Source organism: Leptinotarsa decemlineata, unplaced genomic scaffold (assembly GCF_025532065.1).
Source record: "Leptinotarsa decemlineata unplaced genomic scaffold, Ldec_3_MD MMD2_tig00000035_RagTag_RagTag, whole genome shotgun sequence".
NCBI classification, from domain to species: Eukaryota; Metazoa; Arthropoda; class Insecta; order Coleoptera; family Chrysomelidae; genus Leptinotarsa; species Leptinotarsa decemlineata.
This window is the reverse complement of record NW_027412540.1, coordinates 25735910-25763329: the sequence shown is the minus strand read 5'-3', so window position 1 is coordinate 25763329 and position 27420 is coordinate 25735910. Positions and strand designations below refer to the sequence as shown.

The following is a 27420-nucleotide window of genomic DNA, read 5'->3' as shown; positions in this document are numbered from 1 at the left end:
GTGAGGTCAAAGTTATAATATAGGTCCCTAATATGGAATCCCATTTATTATCAGTAGGTATATATCAAATATTGAAATAGGCCAAAAGAATTTTTTGAAATACTCAAGTTCAAAAACTACTGTCGTGTATCCTCAAAGAATTTGCAATTATGTCAAACTATTGCGAACATTTGATCTTATATCTCTTGAAAAAAAATGAAACATAAGTTGTTTAATGATAGAACTGATTCTCCGGAATTAGTTTCTGCAGTAAATTTCTTGTACCAAGATCAAACCAATATATTGTTTAAATCACCAGTAAATTTAATATGCAGTACTGCAAACGAACTGTTTATTTCATGCGATATCTTTTATTGAAGTATATGCGAGCTGAAAAATAAATCTCACATACATTTCTGAATAATGGATCACAGTTTCAGCTTTTTCTCAGAACATCAGTATGATTTCAGTAAATTAAAATCTACAGCTGAAGCAGTGAGAAGATTTGTTGAGACTATTGCCGATGGGTTTGAAGCCCCAACTCCTTCTCTGGCGGTTTTCGTTGACCTCCGTAAAGCATTTGACTGTGTCAATCACTCTTTACTAATTGACAAGTTAAAATTCTACGGATTTTCCGACTCTGCAATAAAACTGATGACCTCATACCTTCAAAATAGATCCCAAATAGTTCACTGCAATAATCAGAGCAGTTCAAGTCTGATTATTCGCAAAGGTGTTCCACAAGGAAGCATTTTGGGACCGCTATTGTTCTTGATTTATATAAATGACCTTTCGAAAAGCATAAATGCATTAACAACCTTATTTGCCGATGATGCTACCTTCGCAACCAGAATCGAAAAGAATTCTACGAGAATTGAGGAGATGATAGGATCGATCATCAATTAAGCTACTGAGTGGTTCACGGCAAACGAACTAAGATTGAACACACGCAAGACTCAGACACTTATTTTCAATACCAGTCATACTGCCACTCATGCTGTCCTAGAAATTTCTAGGACATATTATTAAGTTCAAGTAAGTAATACCTCATTAATTTATTAACGAAAGTATCAGTAAATCGAAGATGTTTTGCATAAATGCAAATGATTGAGAATCACAACCGAGCTATCCTTTTTATGTCTATATTCGTAAATTGTGGTCAAGAACCGTGTCGCATATTCCGTGGGCGGCATCTAGGTATCGTAATTCGAACGTCAGTCATAAGGAAAATATTTGTAATTGTAGGGAACCGTAGTCACAAACATTCAAATATTCATTGTTCCATCTATCTATTGTAAAAATTTCCACAGAAACGGAAAAGACAACTAACTCTTCAGTAGTAAAAAGTAGTAAATTCACAAGTAATTTAACGAACGTCTATGATAATTATGTGTCAGAAAATTTGATCAAGCACAACTTTCTCTAGGATGAACAAATCGTGAAATGAGCCATATATTATAATAACTATGGTTCTAGTCGCAAGACATTAAAAGTTCTGTTCTCAGAGTAATAATATAATTTTTATTACTCTGAGATTCTGTTATTTCAAATCTCAGACTTCCTTCATTCTTTCCCCGCTTCGTCTTCTTCTCTTTGAATTGAATTATGTTATGTTTTAGCTTTGAAATTTAGGGGTTATGTCGCTTTGCTTCAAGTTCTCCGTTCAAGAATTTTTAAAAAGTTGAACATGTATTTGAAACCGTGTTTGCAAATGTTCCCCGCGGTAACCAGTTCATTGAGAACTGCTTCAATTTTCAAGTCTTTACAAGTCTCGCCTAGTTTAATCACCATAAGTAGAAAATATGATATACGCCATAAATCTTCAAAACCGCAAAGAACTATCAAAGAAGTCTACCACGGGGTATTGACCCCACAAATAAAAGCAGTTAAGGTAAATATATTAATTTGAATCGACCTAAAACTACAGGGGACTCAACAATAAATCTCCATATTATTCCATTTTTTCTTTCTAGATATTTTCATTGTCTTCAAGCATCGTTGGTGTAATTGCACAGCCTTTTTTATACAAGGAGATTTTTGCCACATCCAATGTCCCCATCATTCTTGCTGCATATTCCTTTATTGGATTTTTCACAGTAGTCACTCCAATTCTTCTTCATCTCATAACGAAGAAGTATATCATCCAGTTGAATTATAACAAAGAAACGAATACCTACATCGCCAAAACTGTCAACTTTTTCTGTATACCTAAAGAGGTAAGTTATTAGTATACCTTGATAATAAAATAGTTATTGTTTCTATTATTTTAGACTGAATTCACACCTGAAGACGTAAAAGTTCCAGACGTACCTGGCATGTTTACCACATTCTCTGCTAAAGGAAAATCTTTTTTCGTAGATCCACGTCTGTTTGAACAGCCTGAACATTACTCAAAAATAATGGGTTATGACAAGCCCATCGATTTCAAATTATATGAAACCTCTGATAATGATAAAAAGGTGCAATGATCTGCGATTTTTATGTTTTGTTGGATAATGATGTAAAATATTTATTTTATGAATAGATTTGTAGCGACAATTTAGCTCTAGTCAAAAGTAGACAGAGAGACTGATATTACAGGTCATCATTCGTCGTTTCATGATGTCTTGGAAATAGTTTTCCTTTTATTTGGAATTCTGCTTTTGAATTATAATTATCCAATATATCTCGGGTAATTATTGAAGTGTTACGGTTGAATTTATTTAAGGAAAATATCAAACATACTACCAGAACATAACTCTCTCGACGTGTGTTTCTCTAACTAAGTTAGCATCATCAGGAGTTGAAGGAATAATAGGAAAAATTAACCAGCCTTCTTGACCTAGGAACACAAAAGATCTTATTACATGACTGCCTTTATGTTTACAAAAACAAATTTCCTTATCAGGTTATCAAATTTTGCCTTTTCTATATTGTTAACAAAAAATTGAAGTAAATATTCCATTAAAGTATTTATGAACGCTATAGATTCATTCATAAACATATTAACCAATCAAACATTTGATGATTCTATTGCTGCCAATGACAAAACAGTTTCATGAGCTTGAGTTGAGGTCTCACAGTTTTCCATGTCTTAGGGTAAGCAGTCATGAAACTCTGCTGACTAAGCCAACAGCATATGCAGGAATAACTTCAGTCTTCAGTGAAGAATCCTGCGCTGTCACCTGTCAGATATAATCCGACGCCCTTCGTGGTATAAGCCAGGGGAGTAGTTGTTTTCTGATAGGTGTTAGTCCATTAACCAACAGTGTAGGGAGTTGAGACTGGCCTGAACAAATTGTTCCTTTAGATGATAGGATTCAAAGATATTTTTTTAACATCTAATATCTCTTTTTTAGTTTTAGGAAGAACTTAACCAGTTTTTTTGTTAAAGTGTCTGCAATAAAGAGTTATTCATTCACTTGACTCCCGAAATAAGAATTGCAGATAGAATCTAAAAATTTATATATTCAACATTTTATACTTATACAGTGTGGTGGTCAATTACGTTTGCAACAAATGCACAATTGAAATTTATTACTGCATGTTAGATAACCACATCCAAAACCAAAAAAAATGCTTCATTTCGAAAAATACAGCAAAATGTCATTCAGAATTGAAAATTGCAACAAATACGAAGTTGACAATTACTAATATTCATTAAATATCAATCTTGTGCTACCCAATTCTGTTGATAACCACATTAAATACAGATTTCAGATAGACTAACCTAGTCCATATACAAAGCAGATATCGTACTGCCATCGCTCTCTGGTGGTCAGGTTATGTACTATAAACTACAGGAAACACTAAAATCATACTTATGAGTATAGAGTACACTTGAAAGAGGCACTGCTTGACGATCTCAAATCAGTACTTCAATTTCCAATGTTATTCATATTTGAGAATGAGTTGATATTGAGTGAAATATTTTTAACATTATGCTCCATGAATAAAATATATGTATGAAGTACTAGCGACAAAATTTGATTCTTACTCCATGTATCATCATTGTGGAAAGTGTGGTCAATCTCATCGAGAGTTTTGACAAAACAAATGCGAATATGTTGAAACAAGAGGATTTCTATGCATCATTAACGCTATATAGGATATAGGTCCTATCAAATCTCAAAAAACATCGAAGATTACATGGCGAGATATTTTTCCCTAATCTCTAAAGGTGCGTTTTGTAGTCACTAACGAAAAGTAGGACACCCTTACCTTTGTCACTAATATTATTTCTAAATAGAATCATTCTTACAAATATAGGTGATATACTTGATTTGATGTGTTCAATAATTCATCTTTAATATATAAATTCAAATTTGAAATTAACATCATTAAATTAGGGAGTTCCCAGACAAACCAGAAAGTTCTCATCATTCAGATACGAGGTCTATTAACGTGATTTTTCGCAAGATTCCGTTGATATACTTGGAACTGAACTCAACAAGGGAAACAGCATCTCAATTTTAAGAAATAATTGAAACTTTCAATGTTCTCACTTGATGAACGGCATCTCACAAAAAATTAACATTATAAATGGTAAAACAAAATCCTGTCAAATGTATTTTACAAAGCTTTTTGATTTCAGTGCGCTCCACGTTTAAATGAGTATTTTCTACTCATTCAGCAATTTCTTAAGTTCTTGATATCCCCACCAAAGGCGCTGCTTCCATCATACTCCCAATCAGACAAATCGAAACAAAGTAAACCCCAAAACAATAATCATATGTTTCACATTTCAAGCTGTAACCGTTTGATATCACCATTCGTTGAGCACACTGGTTCTCCCACAGAACTATTATATTTCTGTGGATGCATACACATTTTTCTGACAGTGACAGAAACGTTAATGAGTTCGGCAGCCTAGGTAGATGACCACCTATACTTTTCAAATATTCAAATCTTTCACAGGGCCAAATAACAGTGACGTCTTAAGCTAGACGAATATTAATGAGGCACTAACTAAATGAAAAATAAATCCAGCATTCTAACTTTTACAGATTAAGAGAAGAAGCGAATTCTGTGTAATTCAATATCGGGAGGGAGAAGTATAGTTTTTTTTAGATGGACTGAAGTTTCACTGAAAAAAAATCTAATACTGATGTACAAATTTGTTTGGGGAATTTTTGTTGATGTTCATTTTTTTACACATTGAAGATCTAGGATAAACGGAGACACCTAATACAAACCTAATAAGAACAGTAAAATATATGAATGTAGTTCTACATATTTTGCCAAAGGCTTTTTTCTAAGTTCAGTGCTTTATACAGAAGGAATAAAACATATACCTACCTACTATTACATTGATTTAACCTAATCATGTCTGTTATGTTCGTGTTGGTTTCCATTTGAAATTTCGTGTTGGTTTCTAATTTTCTAATAGATAAGTTATCACAATTTGTATTTGTACTTATCAAGTTCATGAGATAACATGTAACATGATGACGTTTATCCCCACTCTTCCCATTTTGCTGCAATGGAGTATAAAATCAAATCGAAATATTGTGTGCTTCATTTTTCGTCCTAAATTGTGTAGATATTGTTGAATATCAGTTGACACTCATATTTATTCAGGATGGCAACAAGAGACAAGGCCTCCAATCAACTCAACGACTTCAAAAAGAAAGTTAACGAGGTGAGTACCTACGAACAAAATTCCATTTTGTTTACTTATTTTTTAGGTTATGGGTTAAGGTCAAAGTTGCAAAGAATTGCCACAATTCTGTCGTTCGATTATCATATTGCCAGTCATTTTCATGTGTTTATATTTTACGGGTTTTCGAGCCTATTCTTGAAAAACTTCTAATTATATTATATTTTAAAAGAATTTGTTTGTCAACAACTGTCACTTCCTTTTGAAGTTCTCGAATAATATACAGAGTGGTCCAACTAGGAACAATTGTGAAACTATTAATACGAATGGTTTTCGATCTATATTTGTTTGAACAATTTATAGTTTGTCTGAAAAATTAGGTGGATTGATTCATTTTCAGATATCTGAGACATAGATTAAAAATGAAATAGTGAGATTATTCAACTTAGTACTGCAAGTGTTTTCCTATAGTTTTACTTGTTAAATATTGTGTAATTTGAAAGTATTGGTTTCTCCTAGAACCGAAAGTCCAGGCGAAAATTTCAATTTTGATAAGTCTGGGTTCAAGAAATATTTTATAAACAATATACATTCAAATAATAAATCGAAAAAAAACTTAAAATAGAACTCATAGCTTCTATTCATCTGAAACTGACCCTTTTTTACCCGTACTTTACAAATCCTTATATTTCTTTATATTGTTGTATTTTTCCGTTGAAAATCCTTCCATAAATAAAGCTTCTCAGGATATCATGAGTTGTCACTTCGGTTACTTACTGATTGAAATTTTGTATGTCGCAGGAAGTTTAAATTTACAATTTAAATCAAAGCAGTGTTTTTACCCACCGTCATTATCATAATATCAAAAAATTATTTTCAAAATATTATGCAATTAGCAATTGTAAAAAGTGGAGGGAATTTTTCCCATTGAATTAGCTCTCTGACACGTGCATACGAACATCAAGAATACTTGTGTAATTATAATAATTACTGGACTCATTATAACGCCAGGTTTTGATAATAATACATAAATAGAAATGATATCAAATTATGAATGGACTGATTCGTAACTTGATGAAAATTACACAATTTTCACAAAAATTTCAATTTCTAGATGCGTTTCGCTAACACCGTGGCTTCTTCGGTCGAAATATAGCTTCCTTTTCCGTATGCAGCTACGGCTTACATCGTAGCTTACTCGACAGGAATTGTGTTAGCAAAATACCTTAGCTTCTTCGGTCGAAATGTAGCTTCCATTTCTACCGAGGTACCTACGGTGTTAACCGTAGCTTCCTCGGAAGAAATGGAAGCTACGGTTGACACCGTAGGTACCTCGGTAGAAATAGAAGCTACATTTCGACCAAGGAATCAACGGCGTTAGCGAAACGCGTCTAGAAATGAAAATGTTTGTGAAAAACATTTCTAGACGTGTTTGGCTTCCTCGGTCGAAATGTAGCTTCAATTTCTACCGAGGAACCTACGGCTAACACCGTAACTTAATCGGTAGAAATAGTGTTAGCGAAACACCGTAGCTTCCTCGGTCGAAATGTAGCTTCTATTTCTACCGACGTACCTATGGTGGTATCCGTAGCTTCCTCGGTAGAAATGGAAGCTACATTTCGACTGAGGATTCAGCGGTAATAGCGAAACACGTCTAGAAATGAAAATGTTTGTGAAAATTGTGCAATTTTTATCATGGATAATATATGATATCGGTGGTTTTACTGGAATATTTTTATTTATAATGAGTTGAGTAATAATGTGGTGATACTAACCCAAAAATAGTTAGGATGTTTAGTGTCTAAGGTGGGAGGTTTTAACACTTCTTTCACACTAAAACTTTCAAGCGAGCTTTCAATAATATAGATACCTAGTGTAAATGACAAGAAAATTGAGTCGAGCAAGATTTCTATTGAATTTTTGTTAAGCCATTATTAACTTCTCAAAATTACATTGTAGTATCTCAAACAGTCTTAAGACAGTTACCAACCAAAATGGTTTTGAAAATCATGACGGAGTGGAAATTGTATTATTTCTTCGCTAATTTTGTTCTCTCTGATTTAGTTCTCCATATCTTTCCAAATATATGTAAGAAATTTTTTCCTCGTATAAATTTCGGAATGTCGCTAATTAAACGTGAATCGTGACCTTATTGGATGAAACAAAATGTGTCTTGGAAAAAGATTTGAAGAGACCTTGTTATTGCGCTGATTATATTTAAAAATTTCCAAGCAGACAGATTTAGCGATAGGATAAATGAAATAAAATAAAAATGTATTTATTGAAAAATTTACTTCCAAAACATAGTCGCCTGTGGATTTAATTATGGGAATAATTAGATATGCAAATTGTTTGTCTTCTTTTATTTGCGTCGAGAGTGTTTCTGTTTTGTGATGTGTCATTGCTGTAGGTTAGTGCTTAGGTAACCAAGTTGATTAGCATTCAATAGATTTGACTACAAAAAAACTTTTAGTCAGGGCCGGATTTAGGGGAGAGCAGGCGGGGCTACGTCTTTGGGACCTCCACGGGAGATAAAAAATATACAAATTTTGATGGATCAGCATCTGTTCCGTTTTCCTTCCGAACATTTTTTTAATTTCCACTAACGACACTATCAATTGAGAGCGTAGATTTTCGCCCGTTTTCCCTTTCTTGAAAATTTTTAATTTTGTTTAGCGAGATATTAGGTAATTAGTTTTGAACAACAGCAAAAAAAATAGTTGCCTTCACTCCTTCGTTGCCCCAGGGCCTTCGTACTTTCGAACCCGGCCCTGCTTTTAATAGTCCAATAGATTTTTCCGTGAAATAGTCTTTACATTGCTGCCAGAAAAATATAATCAGCTAATAGTACAATAATCCAATTACCTACCTTCAGTAATTTAGCCAAGTTCAAGAATGTGTTAGTCCTCAGTAATTTTTAGTTGTGCTGTATAAAGAAATTATTAAAATCAGAATAAACGCCGATTTAGAAACTGCTAATTTTGAAAAGTTTATTGATGAAAATTAACCTTACCTATAACCGATAATAAACTAACAAGGAATGATCAAGTTGGTTTATATTTCGCGCGCCGGAATATCTGGAATGTAGTTATCACATTCATATTAATTAGTTTGCATTATGTGATGGAAGATTTGTTAGCATCCATTAGTCATTTAGGGACATTATTGAGCAATGATTAATATAGTGTCTAGTTTTGGATTCTGGAATTATTAGTCGAAACTAATATATCGAAATATCATTGTACTACCTCTAGATTGGTATATGAAAAATTTTTGAATGATGAATTATCGAAAACCTTCACTTTTCACCGTAATGAATAATTATCACTTGTTTTTTAACGATTATCAAAGGTTATCAAAGGTTATAAGTTCAATCGATTATTTTCGAATTTTTGTTGTGAAAAGGATTTGACTATATAATGATTTGATAAAATCTCGAGGCTGCACCACCATTTAATAAAATTATAGAGTTTCGCGCATTCGATAAGAGTAAAATACATTTTTTTACTACTAACCTGAGAAATTGCTATTATTCACTCCATTCCCCTAACGAGAATTAATATTTCTCACCCTTGGTGAATAATGATAATAAAAAAACACCTAGGTAAATAATGAGAACAATTCTATAATTTTGAAGATATTCACAGAAACTTTTGTTAACTTAATTATCAACTAGAAGTAGGAAATTGAACATTGGAAATACGCTTGAAAATTATTTGAAATTATAATTATTTGTACAATTGTGACAAATCATGTGTATTCCAGCATTTCCTGTATTAATGGAACTAACATTTGGACCAGGTAAATTCACTTCTGTGTTACAAACAATCCTCGTATTTTGAACGCATTCATTACCTTTTTTCACTAAATGATCTTCAACATGGACGTTTTCTAAGACAGCATCTTGACTTGCAGACGAAGTTATATTTGAAGCTTCATTGGGTAAATTGCATTTTTGCACTGATTCGGCCATTCTCGTCTTATCAGCTATTGATTCCTCAATATATCCTTCAGGCACTGCAGCCGACTTCCACCCACCGTGCAACCGACTTCCACCCACCGTGCTGCAAACATCTAAATCGTCTAGGAGCATATTGCATAATTCATCTGTTCTGTAGGCACCGGCAACACCAATTACCATAACAGCCTAAATATCATTCCATTAAAAAATTTAACACAATCTAATAATAAAAAAGTATACGTTTTTTGATAAATATTCGTCATCAGGAGCTTCAACTATAACTTTGTCAATTTCTTTCTTTGTAAATACTTTTGGGTAAATTTTCGTTTTGTGGACACCCGGCGATTTTGAAAAAATTTTTGACTGTACTTACGTATTTTGATGCGTAGATTACGAATCCGAAAGAAAAAAAGCGGCGCTCTCCCTTATTCAAAAAGTTACGGCCCTTCAAAGTTCAGAAAAGGGCAACAACTATTTAAAAACACAAGCATTTATTCACTAGGTCACCTTTACACCTTATTCCTCCTTCTTTGACACTTTTCACTTCAATAATCAACATTTTTCTTATAAAAAAACTGACTTTAGAAACGAATGCTTCTCCTGGTGACACTCTTATATTTGTAGGTTAGATACTAGTGACATTTCAGAAAAAAGCGGTTGGTATTTGTCGTCACCTACTATTTTAAATTCGTAGATTTGAATTTTTAGTTTGACGTGAGAGAAAAATACAAAATGAATTTGAACGAAATTCATAATTTAGTGAAAGTAAGAAATAATTTAATTCTATATTTCGTTCAAGTGTGAGTGTTTGCAGCAACAATACGTTGTACTAATTGCAATGAAGAGTCCAAATTAAATTATGACACTTTATGGTATAGATGCAATAGAAAGCGGATTATGAAAATACCGAAGAAAAAAGCTCAGTAGGTACATTATTTGTTGTAATTTTAAGAAAAGTGTCAAAAACCAATTTACGAGCTAAAGAATAAAGACAAAAAACATTTGATTTACTTTAGTTATATTGACTGCATCAGTCGTACCAACCATATCATTAACCTTAAAAACGTAAAATACAGTGATATGTAACCAAAAAGCAGCTCTGTGCATTTTTTAACATTTTTATAAGAAAAATGTTGATTATTGAAGTGAAAAGTGTCAAAGAATGAGGAATAAGGTGTAAAGGTGACCTAGTGAATAAATGCTTGTGTTTTTGAATAGTTTATCTTGTGAAAAAGAAGGCTGAAAAGTTGCCCTTTTCTGAACTTTGAAGGGCCGTAACTTTTTAAGGGAGAGTGCCGCTTTTTTCTTTCGGATTCGTAATCTACGCATCAAAATACTTAAGTACAGTCAAAAATTTTTTCAAAATCGCCGGGTGTCCACAAAACGAAAATTATCCTTTTTTTATTGCAAGTGTCGATTTTAGCATGGAATAATTTGCCCACAATGTCGATACCTTTTTGCCTTCAGATTTCTCTTTGAAATACTCCTATAAAACATTTTCTGTTACTTTACCTACTTTCCTTCACACCACGTTTTCAGTTAGTTATATGCATTCATGTACAGTCTCTTTGATTTTTCTGGCAATAAATCACTACTTGTACTAGCTGCCACCACTCTAACTTCAGGCGGGGTACACATCATCTCTAATTCATCGTCACTTGAATTTTTACCCATTTTTCAATTAATTATATTGACGTTTTACTTATATAGATCTTTTAACTTCCTCAAAATGACATCTAAGTTTGAATTAAAACCGCATTTGGCAAAATGACGGCAATAATAATCATTGTACAGTGTTTGGTCGTCATGGAAACGCCGGCAAACGTTTTCATGGTCTAAGTAGATGTTGCGCACTTTATCATCGACATCGCGTATTCAACATGGAAACTGTACCGTACTAACACAACCGTCAACGTCTGCGTCTGCCCGTGTTCGGGTCGCGTTCTTGGCGATGGCGGTTCATTGCTTAAACCGCCCTTCTGAAGTATTTCCAATACCAATTGGAACAGCACAGATAGAAGGAATTTCCGCTTTTCAATCTTTTGTTGACAAATTAATTCTCAGGTGTGGTTCCACTTGTTAATTACCGAAAAATCAATTAGTCCATTGGTCCACATCGGACCAAAATACTTTAGGTATATAAACAGCTAACCCTTGCCTTTAGATTCAGTATCAATTTGCTTCTCCTGAAGATGATAACCTTGTTAGCGAAACGCGTGTCGAGTGCAAAAATATCAGTTTGGTGTTAGGGTAATTGATCTCTAGAAAAATTTTTCAAAAATCGTTTTGCAAAACCACTCACTACCTCACCCAACCCCACGAACACACGGCACTGATGAAGAAATATTGTGAAACGGACAAAAAATTAGTAATCAGCCAGTCCAGCTAGCCGAGCCTTTACTCCTCAACTATATTTGATAGCACGTTTACTAACTATCTGGGCGACTAGGGGCCACAGGCAAGAAATGTTTATGACTGTACTCTTATTTTTATTGCCGTTCCAATTGGGAATGGATAGACTATACCTGTTGAGCAGAGAGTGAAATGATAATAAAACAACCACGCTTGTTTGCTGTTTGATCTCGACTACTCTTTATTTTTTAAATAAACAGGAAGCGTACATTGTGACCAATAACAGTTCAATATTGCCAACGACATAAATCATTACAGTTTGATGTTAAGAACCAACACCACCCCCCGCGCATCTTCCCCCGTCGTTTTACAGTAGACGCGACGCGTAATGGCTTACTGCGTAGCGTCAAGTTATTGTTATCGTGATAACTTTCAAACGATCAGTCCAAACTATTTAGTGTGAAAGACAAAGTTCAGTTATATTACATACTTGAAACAAAAATTGTATCAGTTTTTATCATAACTTGACAGATATTCTAAAATGTGCATTGTATCCAATTTAATTTTAATTATGGCTCAGTATTTTGCATATAGTGGCTACCACATAAGAGGTAGATATGTGCTATCGCGGACTTTTTTTTAGAACTATTCAAGATAAACAATTTTCCGGTACATTATCTCCAACGTGAACATATTGAATGGCCAGCGAGGTCGCCAGACTTAAATCCGTTGGATTACTTTATGTGGGGTCATCTGAAGAATTTTGTTTATAAAACGAAACCAGCAAATATTCAAGAATTAAACGAGAGAATTCGAACAGAAATAAACAATATTTCTCAAGAAACCATAAATAAGGTTCAACAAGAATTTATTCAACGTTTAGGTTACTGTCAAATACAGCAAGAACTACAGTTCGAACATTTAAAATAAAGTCATGTATTTATTACTGGATTATTTTCCCATTGTTAAATTAATCATTAGAAAAAAATTGAAAATAATTAATTAATTTCTACTTTTATTAGATATCAATAAAATTAATTTTCTAAGCGCACATCTTTCAAATTCTGTTAGACCCCAAGTATCATACCTTTTCGGAATCAGCTCGTTACGGATCATCCAAGACTAACACAAAATACAGGGTGTTGCATTTAAGAAAATTACCGATGACGTCATCACATTAATATGGATCACTCTGTACAATGAAATTTTGTTGTGAAATGTAGAATATTAAAATTAAAAATCGACGTGTTTCAGGTTTTTGTAAAACGACCTTTGGTTTTGGAAATATCGATTTTATTCCATACTTTGCGGACACACTGTATATTTATCCAGCACCCTCACAAACTTTCGTTGATTTCTCACCGGAATATACAATTAAACATGTATTCATAAAATTCATCATAGGTCTCCGAACTACACGGGTATTGATGAACTTATACCACGGTGAACTATCGAGGAATTTTTATTTGTATGAAATCGTATTTCAATTTGGCTTTTTTCTGTTTGAAAAAAATTAGGAATCGTGAGAACATATTTTCAGTGTTTCCTAGTTATTTATTCCTTGTAATCTTATGCGAGCTTAGTGTCAACGAGGTCCTATCTTTTAACGTACGATTACTAGTCGTGCTCGCATGTCAACTGTAGATATCGTTCAAAATCACAAAGAGGAGACTGAGATTAATAAAATGAAGCGAAGTTGTTCTTTAAATTTGTAAAAACTCTTCGTTCAGGTGATATATTTTTATCTTATGTATCTCAGTTTCATCACACCTAACTGGTTATCGAAAAGTCGGCCTGTTAAATAACTCCCTGACATTTAACCGTTCGATTTTTTAGAATTGCCAAATAAACAATGAAACTCCAAAATATGTAATAAATATAATCCATAATTCGTTCTATAGTGCCATATAACAATAAAATACCTCTAGTAATCAGTTATTACTGTCGTATCTAGAGCAAATTCGTCAATAAAAGTATCGATTGACGGCATGGGCTTTCTGAATTTGGAACGATACACTTTCACTCAAAATAACGTTGATTTAATGATATCAGAGATTGCCTCTCACGCGCACATACTGTCCTATAAAGGTGAATTATGTAACCAGTGCTACAGGGTGATTTCTGTGTAACGATAAATCAACTAAAACCGTGTATCCATCAGGACGAAGAGAAGCCGAACTTGAAAAACTGTTGTCTTTAACTCTTAGATAAGAGAAGCTCTTGTCTAAGCTTTAACTGAACCAAAAATGTGTGAAAAACTAGGAAGTGGCAGCATTGCCTTGAGCAATACTGCTGCGCCCCTTCTCGAAGCTCTTGTTAACTGTTAACAGGAGAAGCTTGGCCAAATGCGCCCGAGAGACGGCCATACAAAGTGAGAGAGAGAGAGGGAAACAAAACTGTTTGGATAACGTCAAGAATGGCCAACCTTTTCTTATTACCAACCCCAAAAATTTTAATGACTAAAACGGGGAAATGTTGGGGTTGAGTAATTCTGCAAAATCTTTATTCGCAAGTACTAATATAAATTATTCAAACTACACTCATACGAATTAATCTGACGACTGTTCTGTATGTGTGAGCGTTTGGTAGGGATTAGTGTTATTTTCAGTGGTGGATGTACTTGGTTTGATGGTCTGTTTGACAAAAAACTTTTCGAACAGATAATATAAAAAGGCTACTAACAAAAGAGAACATCAACAAAGCATTTGAGACTGGTAACTCCTTGGGTAGACATATAGAGAACAACAAGCCAAAAAAAGACAGAGATAAAAAATAAGGGGTCTACAAACTAACGTGTGGATCGGATTCAAAAGTCCATTTAGAAACGACTCCAATAAATTCCAAAACGAGGATGTCGGAACATGAAAGAAGTTTTGAGATAAAGAAAACTAATTCCACCTATGCTTGCCAACTTTTAGAGAATATCCTCGATTTCAACATGGATTACGACATATTTCACACAAAAGATAAAGGAAAGGAATTAAACCTGCTGGAATCAAATATTCACATTTTTCTCATAAACGACAAACAAGACATTATTCGTTCACCCATTATCAAACTTGTTTTCATAAAATGCCAATTATCATTATATAAGTACTATTATAATTAATTGTTCTTTCAAAATCAACCTGTTTTGCAAGAACCAGTTATTCATCTAATTCACTTTTGATATAAATGACCAATATTGTAGGTACCTATTTTCCTAAAATAAAATTATATCGTGATTGTTTTTTCAAAATCTAACTGTTTCACCAAATTTGATAATTTGTCATTTTGTCATTATTTACTGTTATATAAAAGACATGGTAGAATAGTTTGATCTACCAGTAACTGATGAAGCTGCCGTGTAGCAAAACGCCTCTCAAATAAAATTTATTGTGAAAATTTTATAATTATAATAGATAATATTTGATTGTATATTTCAACTCAATAGTATATTTTTCATTGCGTTTTACACTCTATTACTATTTAAAAAAAGAAAAAGTAATATATGTCCAGTAATAGTAAGGAAAGTTATTTAAAATGAAATATGTCTTTCAGTTCAAAATGAAAACTCATCATTGTCTCATAATTTTTCTTTGATTTTTGGAAAGGTTCCTATTTAGATATCAAAATAGCTACGTATGTAACCTCAGTCTAGGAAACTTTCATTGTGTCTACTCATGGAACTCAAAGATTATATTTTCGAGTTCTATGTCACGGGCGAGATTCTGTAGCAACACAGAATTTATGAAATTTTTTGTTCTGTGAATTTTCACTACATTTGAGTATGTCCATCGTACTGCTAGTTAGTTTTTGATGGCTTCTACAACAAAGGAAGTTTCGTTTTTCATAGTTGTTGACGAAACGCATGGACATCTCGTGATCAGTTTTGAAACTGATCATAATTGATTAGTGAGGCATATGCAACAATTTTGAAAGTGTCACTTTGTATGTCAAAATTAAAAAAAGGTTATCTGAACATTATTCTCACCACATAATAATTATCCCACAACGTATACTATGATAATCATATATAGAGATTGCTTTTGTGGGGTAAGTAAATATGTTTTGTTTCACCCAACCAGTATATTTATTGTATGAAGTGTAGGTTCAAGTCCTCACAATTATTATATAAGTAAAGTGACAACGTACTATACTATGCCAATAATAAAGAACCCACATGCATCATGCTTCTATATTGCTGTCCTTTTTCAAACGTGGTCGTGGCAAATTTCTTAGATTTTGAGACCAGGTGATCGGTTACACGAAGTTTATGAAATTAACCCCGAATCATAAAACGGTGAATTAAGAAGATGAAAACAGTTAGGTTAGGTTGTTAGAAGCCTTTCTTTTCGTTTCTTTTCGTTTGTCGACTTATGCTGGATTATCCATGATAATAAAACAATCACAGAACAATCAAAGACTGTACCTCAGTTAAACTGAGGAAGCTACTGTGTAGCGTAGCGAAACTGGTATTAATCTTCAACAAGTAACAAATTAATGTAATGATAATTTATATCGGATTAATGGGAGGCGAAAAATGATGAAGCACGTGTTTTGAAGATTTTACAATTGCATTTTTTACTTGGCATTCTACCAAAACTTGTACGTTTTAAATTTATGCATTTCAGTTATTTTCCAAGGTCATAAATTCGATGATATCGATGTGTTTTCCATTAATCGTTGTTTAAAGTTTATCATTTTTTTATTGCGCATTTATTTTAGACATGCATTGCATGCAATCTATCGACATGCAATATTGAAAAGGCTATGAATTATCTTCAATTTTCAAAGTATCGCGTGCTGAATATTTTTTGTATGACAATTTCATTATTTGTTTCGAGGCTGCACCTATGAATTATTGATTTTTGAGAACTGGCGTATCGAATATGACAATAAATAACATTTGAATTATATTGTCGTATTTAAAAGGAAACAAAAAAATAACTGCATCAATTCGGTACGCAATTTCGGTAATTAGGTATATCCAGTGTTTTCGTATGGAATCGAATTATTTGTATTCTGTTTTCCTTTCTGAAAAAATAATGGAACGAGAACCATATAATTCATGGCATCGTTCTTTCTCTCTTCCCAAAGTTTTGGATTTGCACAAGGTCCACTCATAAAACAAATTTTCCTTGAGGAAATGTCTGCATTCCATCCAAATGCCACGAATTAAGGATTCTTTGATGACCACAACGTTCATAAGTTAAAAGTAACATATTAAAATTAAAATAAAAATAGAATCCATTCAGTTATTGAAACTGACCAGCATATTTGATACTCTTATTATAAAAAAAAAATCCCAATAACAAGTCATAATAATATCATTACTAAGCATGTTACAGTTTTATATCTGCCTATATATATATATATATATATATATATATATATATATATATATATATATATACACACATCGGAAAAGTCTAGGTATATTTTTAAAAATGGCAATAATTTTTTTAGATCGCTTTAGGGAAAAAAAGTTGACGGGTGATTATTAAACGAATGTAACTCACAACAAAATTTATTAAATGGTCAAAAATACTGAGTGCGCATATAAGCAAAACTAAAAAAAATATGGCTCTTCTTTGGCACCCCGAAAAAAAATCGTAATACAAAAAAAAAATTGCAATCAGTACAAAGTATGGCCTCCACGCTGGTTTATTACGGCCCTACATCTATCGTGCATCGACAAAATGAGATTGTCAATGTCTTGTTGAGGTACATTTGCCCATTCAGCGATTAAAAGCTCTCTCAATTGAAACGTTGTGTGAATGTTCCCCACATGCGGAATAATTCTTCGTTGAAGCATGTCCTACACATGCTCGATGGGATTCAGGTCCGGTGATTGTGCTGGCCATGGCAATACATCAACTCCTTCGTTGGTGAGCCAGTCAGTCACTAGATGCGCGACATGTGGACGAGCATTATCGTGCATTAGGTGGAAGTTTTCACCAACAGCACCAGCAAACGGACGGACGATAGGTAGAAGAATGGTTCTGCCGCCGATCATGATTCCGCCCCATAGCATTACTGTACCACCTCTGTATGTGTATACTTCCTGGACGTGTCTCAAACGTTCATTATTTCCAGGTCGTCTCCACAGTCTTACTCGACGAGAATCTGGATGAAATCCAAATCTGGATTCGTCTGTAAACAAAACTGTGGCCTAATCATTTGCATCCCAGTTTTGATGTTCTTAACACCACTCTAATCTTCTACCGCGATTGCCTCTCGACAAAGGTGGACATCTAAGTGGCCTTCTGTTGTGGAGATCTGCTTCATGCAGTCGATTTCTGACAGTATCACGACCAATGGTTACCTGGTGCGTCTGCTCAACACGTTAACCAACTCAGGTGCTGTGATTGTCGGATGTCTTCTTGCGGTTAAGACCAAAAATCGGTCTTGAACTGCAGTTATAGCGCGTCCTCGCCCTGGATGTTGTTCGGCTGGACTGCCAGTTTCACGGAAACGCCGCCACAATCGACTGATAACACTTTGGGAGACCCCCAAACGAAGAGCTACATCATTTTGTCGCATGCCACCTTGAAGAAGCCCTACAGCTCTATTCATCTCAGCCAATGGTAAGTGATGGCGTTCCATGTTAAAGCACAATATTTCCAGTTTAATTGCTGAGCAAGAACTGCATAGAATGTACAAACTCGACACTTTCAGATTAGTCATTTTAGCCGAAAACCTACAGTTTGTAAAAAACTTGATAAAAGATTAGTTACCGTTTTTGCAGGCTTTGTTCAACCCATAGAAATAAATCTACAGGGTGGTCGAGTGTACCAATTTAATCGAAATTAAACGACCTCATGCATTTATTTTTATGATATTTAGTATGTTATAAAAATATCCCTAGACTTTTCCGATGTGTATATATGTATATATATATATATATATATATATATATATATATATATATATATATATATATATATATATATATATATATATATATATATATATATATATATATATATATATATATATATAAAGAGTAAGAAATTACTAGAGAGAGTATTTCCTATGTCGTTAATGAAGAGTGAGAATAAAAGAGGTGCTAAATTGCTTCCTTGAGGGGCACCACTGTTTGCAATAAATTGGAACGACTTGTGGCCCCTATAAATCTATGAATAGGGTACGTTCAGTTAAGTATGAGCGGAAAAGGCGGATTTCCACCATACGAAGAAAACCATAACAAAACAGTAGGTAACTCTGTCGATTTTGATAAAACTAAAACTTGTCGAAACTAAAACTAGTTTTTTTGTTTCTGTTTTTGAAAACGAAACTAGTCGCAAGCGTGGAAAGTTTCGGTGGAAATCCGTCTTTAGAATGGCTGATTGAAACTTTAATTTAAAACTCACTAAATGTATTTGTACCAATATGTCAAAATAAACAGGAAATAAACAACTGGAGTGATTACAAAAAATATCGTTTTTCCAAAAAATTATATAGATAATTCGACCGTGAGCTATTTTCATCCTAGTAATGGTATTAGGTACATTCAGCTTGTGAACAAATAATAAACTTCACAATACACTTGAAAGTGCACTTGAAATTTGAATTACATTTATCTCTCTTTGAACCTTGACATCCACATTGATATCAGCGTGGCATATTTTCAAATGATTCTACTCGACTTGAATAATAACTTGAATGATAACCTCTTAAAGTTATTAAACAAAAAACTGCTTTTAAAATTCCAACATATCTAACATGATGTCCCCGTCATTGACTCAAAAAGTGCGCTATTGAACTCGGACCAGTATTTTGCAGACTCTTCAAACGTTCAAACGTTCACCATCAACGCTGGTGTTCCCCAGGGATCCATATTGTCTCCAACCATCATAATCTCCAAACTCCAAACAGCATAATCAGAGAACAGCATGGTTTCTTCCCTCATAGGTCGATAGAAACTAATGTTAAACTCGATGGATAAACAGGTTCAGGTTAATGTTGTATACACCGACTTCAGTAAGGCCTTTGATAAGATCAGTCACAAAACTTTATTAAAGAGACTTGCTGAAGTCGGTGTGAATGACTTTTTATTGAGAAGGGTATGGTCCTATTTGAACAACGGGTCACAAATGGTGGCCATAAATGGATTTCCGTCACTCCCCTTCACGGTATCCTCCGGAGTTCCTCAAGGCAGCCATTTAGATCCTTTATTTTTCATTATATACATCAACGAAATCTCTAGTTGCTTTAATAAGTGTAAATTTTTACTATATGCCGATGACTTGAGAATCTATCACACAGTAAAGGATTCATATGACAGCGGAGAAATTCAGGAGGACTCAAGAAATTCTGTGATGATAATGATTTGTTTCTCAATCCACAAAAATGCGTGTCAATCTTATTCTCCAGGAACGAGAATATAATCAGAAATAATTATTACTTTGAAAATCACGAACTGAAATCGAAGTTATCATTTAATTCACGTATAGAAAAAACCGTCAATATATGTAATAGTATTATTGGATTCCTCAAAAGAAACTGTCAAAATTTCAGAACGACGTAATCCATCTTGAGTTCCTGCAGGTTGAAGCCTGGCTCCCTTCCCCTTTCAACTGATGTTCGTCAGAGAGACAAACGGGTTATGACTGGTGTTAATTGGTGGCATGAAAGTCCTGAGACATCCATACCGCCCTTCGCTTTATACCCCTACCTGGCTGGGGTGAGATAGATGAAGATATTATTCATCTGTTAACGAAGGACATAGGGGCCTCATACGACAGAGTGTCGGGGCCTTCTATATCGGGAGGGGTCGTCTACAGCGTAATCTATAGCTTCCCTGACTAAAGGATTTTCATGAGTTTCAGCATAATCTAAAACTCGCCGATTCCTCAACTGAATGGATTGCTGAATGGAAGGCAGCTTCAAATCTCTGCGGATGGCTTCATTCCGCACGAACCACGGAGCATTCACAATCATCCGTAGAATTTTGTTTTGTAGAGTCTCCAAGATGGAGATGTTGGTCGGAGCCGCTTGTCCCCAAACGCCTGAAGCATACATGATGACAGACTTGAACATCATGTTATAGATCGTGATTTTGTTCTTTAGGCTCAGCTTCGATTTTCTGTTGATCAAAGGGTACAGGCTTGCCACCCGACCCTGGATCTTTGCCTTCACGCTTAACAGGTGCGGGTTCCAGGTGAGCCTACGGTCTATAATAAGACCTAGGTACTTGACCCGCGTTTGCCAATCAATCTCCCTTCCAGAGATTCTCACTTTCATGGCCGGAGAAGCTATCGTTCTTCCCATGGTTATTGCCTGAGTTTTATCCGGATTCACTCGGATCTTCCACTCGAGGTACCAGCTTTCAGAACGACAAAACCTCTCCTCAATTTATATTATGCATATATACATAGTAGGCTCTGAACAAAAATTCCTTCGCTACATTAGTCACGAATTGAATTTTCCAATTACGAATGGCGATTACAGTCCGATTATGCGCCAATACAATATTATGCCTATGAAGTATAGAAAAACTGTTACGGATCTTGCACAAGGACAAATGCTGCTCAAAATTATAGAATGCTTAAAACCTTTAACGAAATTTGCAATGATATTCAATATTTTGAAATCTCTTTAGACTGTTTCAAACGCAGGATGACAAAAATTTTTATTGATTGATAAGTAGTGATCGTTTCTGTAGTCTCTGTCACTCTTATAAGAATTATGTTATTCTTCGATTGTCCAATGTAATTTACAAAAAATTAAAATTTACATTATTTTTTCTCAAAGCCCACTTGAACTAAAATTATAAAGCGGGTTCTCTGTTGGATTTGTTAATCTGTTTGTAACCCCTATATTGGCAAATGAATAAATAAATGGACCCTCTTTTCATTGTATATCAACGACTGTGCGGTGTGGTCACAAAAAAGTAGCAGGGAGCCAAGTCTGGTGAATACAGTGGCTGACATCCTCAGCAACTTCTCTTATAGGGATTCGGCGATTCTCCATAAGAATTTTCGTCACTTTCCTAACCTTTTCATCTGTTGTTGATGTGCTGCGGCGTGATATTTTAAAAATATTTAAATAATTCGTATGTGATCCCTAGTTCAGTCACAAAAATCTGAAAAGAATTCATGGTTAAGACTATTTGATGTAGATAATGGTCAGCTACGCAAAATCAAGTCACATTTTCTTTGTTTAGAAACTTCACATATCATAACTCATAAATCATACTAAAATTAAAAAAACCTACAATTTCAGATAGTGGAATATTCGAAATAGGACAATAAAAATTAAAAATAGTATCCATTTTAGTTCCATGCACACTGTGAGGGGACGGCACAGGACGGAAACATGACGTGAAGTTTCGTTTCTGTTTCTATAGTTTCTTATGGGGGGGGGGTCTAAAAGTCTACGCACACTGCGACAGGACGGCACAGGATGGGAACATGCCAGGACAAGAACATGCCGTTAAGTTTCGTTTCTCTTTCTATTGTTTCTTATGGGGGGGGGGGGTCTAAAAGTCTACGTACACTGCGACAGGACGGGAACATGACGGGACTTGGCCTTCGAGCGGGAACAGCACAGCATTGGCCTGGTCCGTCCTGTTCCTGGCCTGGCATGTACCTATTCGTTTTCCCACCATAAGACACTATAGAAAGAGAAACGAAAACTCACGTCATGTCCCCGTCCTGTGCCGTCCTGTCGCCTTGCATTGAAGGAAAATATTCCGTTACTTTCGATAGACAACGAACTATGACTACTCACTTAATATCAAAAAAGTATCGATACTTCTCATATCAACTTCCACAAATGATCAATAGTTTTTTTTAATGATTCTTATTTATCAGCAGAATGAATAATTTAGAATAAAAATGTGTTCCCAAAGTACTTTAAATTAGTAAATTTGTTATTAGTACATATATACTACGTGTGTGTGTGTGTCAAATGTGTAATGAGCAGTACAATAAAACAGTTTTTCTCTGTTTAAATACTCTCAATTAAAACAATTGTTGCATACCATAAGGAAGATAAATCGCCTAGCTATAAACTGAGTTATAATTCAACCTAAAATAGTTTGTGTTAACTGATTTAATTTGTTTAAAACAATCTAGGGGCAATAACAAATCAGTAATTGTGAACTAAAAACAATTAAAAGATAGATCACAAAAAAGTGGAGATAACGTACAGACATCTGAAAAACCTGTGTTCTTATAGTACAGGAGCTTATAGCCAAAATAAATACTATAAATGGATCCCAAAAAGTGTGCCAAATGTGATACTGAGGAAACTAGTCAAGTACTCTTTCCCTGTGACTCTTGTAGAACATTGTTATGTGGACCCTGTGGTAGCTTGACTGCTTCAGAAATTAAGTGTCTTGCACTCAAGAAAAGAAAGCTAATTTTTCTCTGTGAAAACTGTGAAACTGGTTTTTGGAAAGTTCCTGAAATGATGAGGGAGTTGAAAGAAGTGAAGGATTACTTGGTACAGTTGAAAAATAATCCAGTCCCAGCTGACAAATCTGATATCATTCCATTAGGTTCCACCGAACAAATTATGGCTGAAGTCTGCGAAAGACAGAAAAGAGCTTCGAATGTAATCGTTCTCAATATTAATGAATCTAAACAAAATTCACATTCAAATAGAACTGCTGACGACAAAAACACTATAAGGGACCTGCTTGCAGATGTTCCTGTAGATACTACAAATATTAGCACATATAGACTAGGTAAATTTGATCAAAGCAAGAATAGGCCCATCAAGGTGTGTTTCTCATCCCCGGAAGAAGCGTTAGTAGTCCTAAGAAATAAGAAGTTTTTAAAAGTACAAAGTGTCAAAATATTTGCTGATCAAACTAAAATACAAAGGGACTATTTTCTCAATGTTAAAAGAAAATTAGAAGAATACAAGAATAGTGGTCAAAATAAAATTATTAGGTATATAAATAATATTCCCACAATTGTTGATGCTATAAATAAACAAAAAAACTGACTGAAAGTCCTAATATAGTATACAAGGCTGACATCATTTACATGAATGCTGAGAGTTTTCTAGCCCACAAAGATCAAATAATTAGAGAAATATTTTGTTATTATCCATCAATGGTAATATTAAGTGAAGCCAGATGTACAGATAGTGTTCTTGATAGCGAAATTGTCATTTCAGGGTATTCTATCGTTAGATGTGATTCTAACAGCAGACATACTGGAGGAGTACTTATATATGTAAGAGGGGATATAAGTTATTCGTTAAAAGGAAAAAATATATACTGGATACCAATTACTGGTGCCAATTTATCAAAATTGAATTGAATAACACTAAATGGTTAGTAGGTGGACTCTACCATTCTCCAAATTCAAGTCATGATGTGTTCCTGGACAAATTTGAAGAATGGTGTGAGGACTACTTCATGAGAAATAAAAAGTGTCTTTTGATTGGTGACGTAAATATAGATTATCTTAGTAATACTACTCACGGCAAAAAAGTTAAAAATATAATGATGACTTTTGGTATCGAACAACTTGTTTGTGATTCGACAAGAATAACCTCTAATAGTTCTTCATTGATTGATTATGCGATATCAAATCAGAGTGGTCTAAAGGTTTGTGTTCACCATGAGCCTAAGATTACTGATCATTCAATAATTTCCGTTATTATACAAAATAGTGACTTTGCAATATCTACACCTTTTTTCACACGGAGATTAAATGATGAGGTTTTTCATAGTATCAACCTGAGGCTGATTGAATGTGAATGGTTGAAAACCTCCACTGATGTGAATGAGATTTACCATAATATTGAATCGGAGTGTAGATTAATTTTAAATGAGATAGCACCCATTATCGAAATCAAAAACAAACAAAATCAGGTACCTTGGTACGATGATGAGATAAAATCATTTTCAAAACAAAGAGACAAATTGTATAAAGATTTCAGAAAAACTTCCAATGCCAATAAAGAGGAGTTGTGGAATAAATATAAATCAAAACGAAATGAGGTTGTTAATTTACTGAAAATAAAAAAATTGCAATACTTTGAAAATAAAATTGATTCAAATAAAAATGACCCTAAAGAAATGTGGAAAACTATTAAAAAATTAACAAAAGGTGAGAAGCAGCATATGAACTTCAAGTGCATTAACTTTAGCACTGATGGCACTATATCAAGGGTAAAAACTGAGCAAGATGCTGCCAATAAGTTTAATTCGTTCTATGTTGATAGCATTGAGCGGATCTCTAGTTCTATCATCTCTGAAGAAAAGTGGTCTCAGAAAAATCTTAAACCAGTGGTAGCTAGTTTTCCTGAATTTGAAAGTGTAAACCTAAGTAAGTTGAGATCTACTATATTTTCTCTCAAAAAAAAAGGCAGTATTGAGGAAGTAATTAGTGTCAGGTTTTTGAGAGAAACGTTTTATACTGGTGGAATTGTCTTCCTGAACTTGATAAATACTTCACTTGCAAATGGTAGTTTTCCCAACCAATTGAAACTCAGTACTATAATGCCCATTCCTAAAATTAATAACGCAATAGAAATGTCTGACTATAGGGCCATAAATACTTTACCAACTATAGAGAAACTCTTAGAAATAATAGTGCACGAACAAATAACTCAGTACTTCAGTAAGAATGATCTGTTTATGGGTAACCAATCTGGTTTTAGAGAACATCATTCATGTGAAACTGCCCTTCAGTTAACAATATCGAAATGGAAGCAGGTACTTGATGATGGTAAATATGTAGTGGCAGTATTTCTTGACTTCAAAAGAGCGTTTGAGACCATCGACAGAGAAATTTTACTTCTAAAATTGAAATATTATGGCATTCAGAGTAAAGTATTGAATTGGTTCAAAGAATATCTCAGTAATAGATCTCAAAGAACCAAAATAGGCAACTCTTATTCAAACGAAATTATTAATAATTTTGGTGTACCTCAAGGCAGTGTGCTGGGACCACTGCTTTTTATAATATATTTGAATGATCTCAATTATGTGCAAGGTCATGATTTTCTGAATTTATTCGCGGATGACACATTGGTTGCATGTTATGGTCACAATCTTAACGAAACAATAACTCGAATGAACCAAGTATTAAAAAAATATGAAACCTATCTGGGAACTAATAAACTAAAATTAAATACAAAAAAAACCAAAGCCATGATTCTCAGTAATAAACATAAATTAAAGTATGTGGACTATGAGTCTCTACAACTTACCATTGATCATGACAAGATTGAATGGGTAACCGAGTTTAAATACTTAGGTTTCATAATAGATGACTCACTAACACTGAACGCTCATAGCGATTACATTTGCAAAAAAATTTCGAAAAAACTCTTCTTTTTTTCTAGGATATCATCTCAAGTGTCTTTATTTTCAAAGATAACTATATATAGAAGCATTATACAGCCACATTTTGATTACTGTTCTAGTCTTCTATATCTCTTGGACAAAAACAACAAACAAAAATTAGAAAAATTACAAAATCGAGGAATGCGAATAATCTTGATGTGTAATAGATATACTCCCATTCAAATTATGCTAAATACTCTAAATTGGTATAGTGTAACGCAAAGACTATTTTATATGTCAATGATGTTCATTTATAAAATCACAAAGAATTTATTACCAAGTTACTTCAAGTCTTTTATTACTTATAACAATCAAATTCACCGTTATGATACAAGGACTAATAATGAATTTCATATAGCTAGAACCAAAACTAAAAATTCTATGATATCATTATTTTTCAGGGGACTGAATGATTTCAACGAACTCCCTCAAGACATTAAATGCTCGGTCACTATCGATAGTTTCAAATATCAGCTAAAAAAACATATAAGGTCACTGGATATTTATTAATTTTTTTCGTTCTTTTAACTTTCTTTTCTTTCTTTTTAGCTTTTAAAATACTTTTAACTTTATACACACACATTCATATGTTTCACTGTTTTACACTTATTTTGAAGAATATTTTTTTAACAGATTGATATAAAAATTGTTTTTATCTATTTGTATTTTATTACTAGTAGCTATTATAATTGATATATTCATATATTTCGCGATATTGACAATTTTTTCACATTTATCATAATTTTTAAGATTTGTATGTATATTAGGAATTCCTATTTCAAATAAAGATATATAAAGATATATATATATATATTAGTAAGTGAGTGAAAGAATATTTCTCATTGACCTTATTAAGTGATGCGACCCCATGGTTGCCAACTGCGGTAAAATAATGACATTCGACAATTTTACATTTCCTAATGAATAAATAACCTATTTCTCTAAGTTCCTTCTGCATTTTTATTTTTGGGACATAATTGGGACAGACCACTTTATATTTCTTCATAGCTAATTCTTCATTCTGGAGCCCCAACTTCATATAGGACGACTGGAAATCTCTTTTCGGTCATATTCTGGAAATCAGTTTCTCAGAAAGATAGGTTATTTATTTATTAGCAAATGTCGAATTGTCAAATGTCATTATTTTACCGCAGTTGGCAACCATGGGGTCGCGAGGGATTTTGTGATTTCGAAAACTGACTGACTTCTTTTCAATTTAATTGTTTTTATTGCATGGTTTGCCTGGTAATAACT

The 27420-nt window shown here is 33.8% G+C and overlaps 2 protein-coding genes and 2 long non-coding RNA genes across 4 annotated transcripts in view; 3 read left to right on the top strand and 1 right to left on the bottom strand.

The window, feature by feature from the left end:
- Window positions 1-1582: 1582 nt before the first annotated feature.
- On the top strand, window positions 1583-2943 carry LOC111503832 (transmembrane protein 70 homolog, mitochondrial). Its single transcript, XM_023158250.2, has 3 exons — window positions 1583-1870; window positions 1953-2195; window positions 2250-2943. The coding sequence occupies exons 1-3, from the start codon at window positions 1667-1669 to the stop codon at window positions 2445-2447; spliced, it is 645 nt and encodes a 214-aa protein (XP_023014018.2). The 5' UTR covers window positions 1583-1666; the 3' UTR covers window positions 2448-2943.
- Window positions 2029-3879, bottom strand: LOC141481074 (uncharacterized). The gene is made up of 2 exons (XR_012464743.1): window positions 3467-3879; window positions 2029-3412 (listed from the first exon to the last, which is right to left on the bottom strand). It is a non-coding gene; the product is annotated as an uncharacterized lncRNA (long non-coding RNA).
- Window positions 3880-5437: 1558 nt separating this feature from the next.
- Window positions 5438-27420, top strand: part of Cat (Catalase) — a 31296-nt gene continuing 9313 nt past the window's right edge. Inside the window, exon 1 of the mRNA XM_023158252.2 lies at window positions 5438-5599. Within this exon, the coding sequence (XP_023014020.2) occupies window positions 5540-5599 (60 nt within the window). The 5' untranslated portion in view covers window positions 5438-5539. The remainder of the gene's footprint in view (window positions 5600-27420) is intronic.
- LOC141481073 (uncharacterized) lies at window positions 21935-26825 on the top strand. The gene is made up of 2 exons (XR_012464742.1): window positions 21935-23923; window positions 23985-26825. It is a non-coding gene; the product is annotated as an uncharacterized lncRNA (long non-coding RNA).

Excerpts from the sequence above, each read along its gene's own strand:
- LOC111503832 (XM_023158250.2), top strand. The coding sequence starts at position 1,667 with ATGTATTTGAAACCGTGTTTGCAAATGTTCCCCGCGGTAACCAGTTCA. Across the intron at positions 1,871-1,952 it reads CACAAATAAAAGCAGTTAAG|ATATTTTCATTGTCTTCAAG; the intron begins GTAAATATATTA and ends TTTTCTTTCTAG. Across the intron at positions 2,196-2,249 it reads TTTTCTGTATACCTAAAGAG|ACTGAATTCACACCTGAAGA; the intron begins GTAAGTTATTAG and ends CTATTATTTTAG.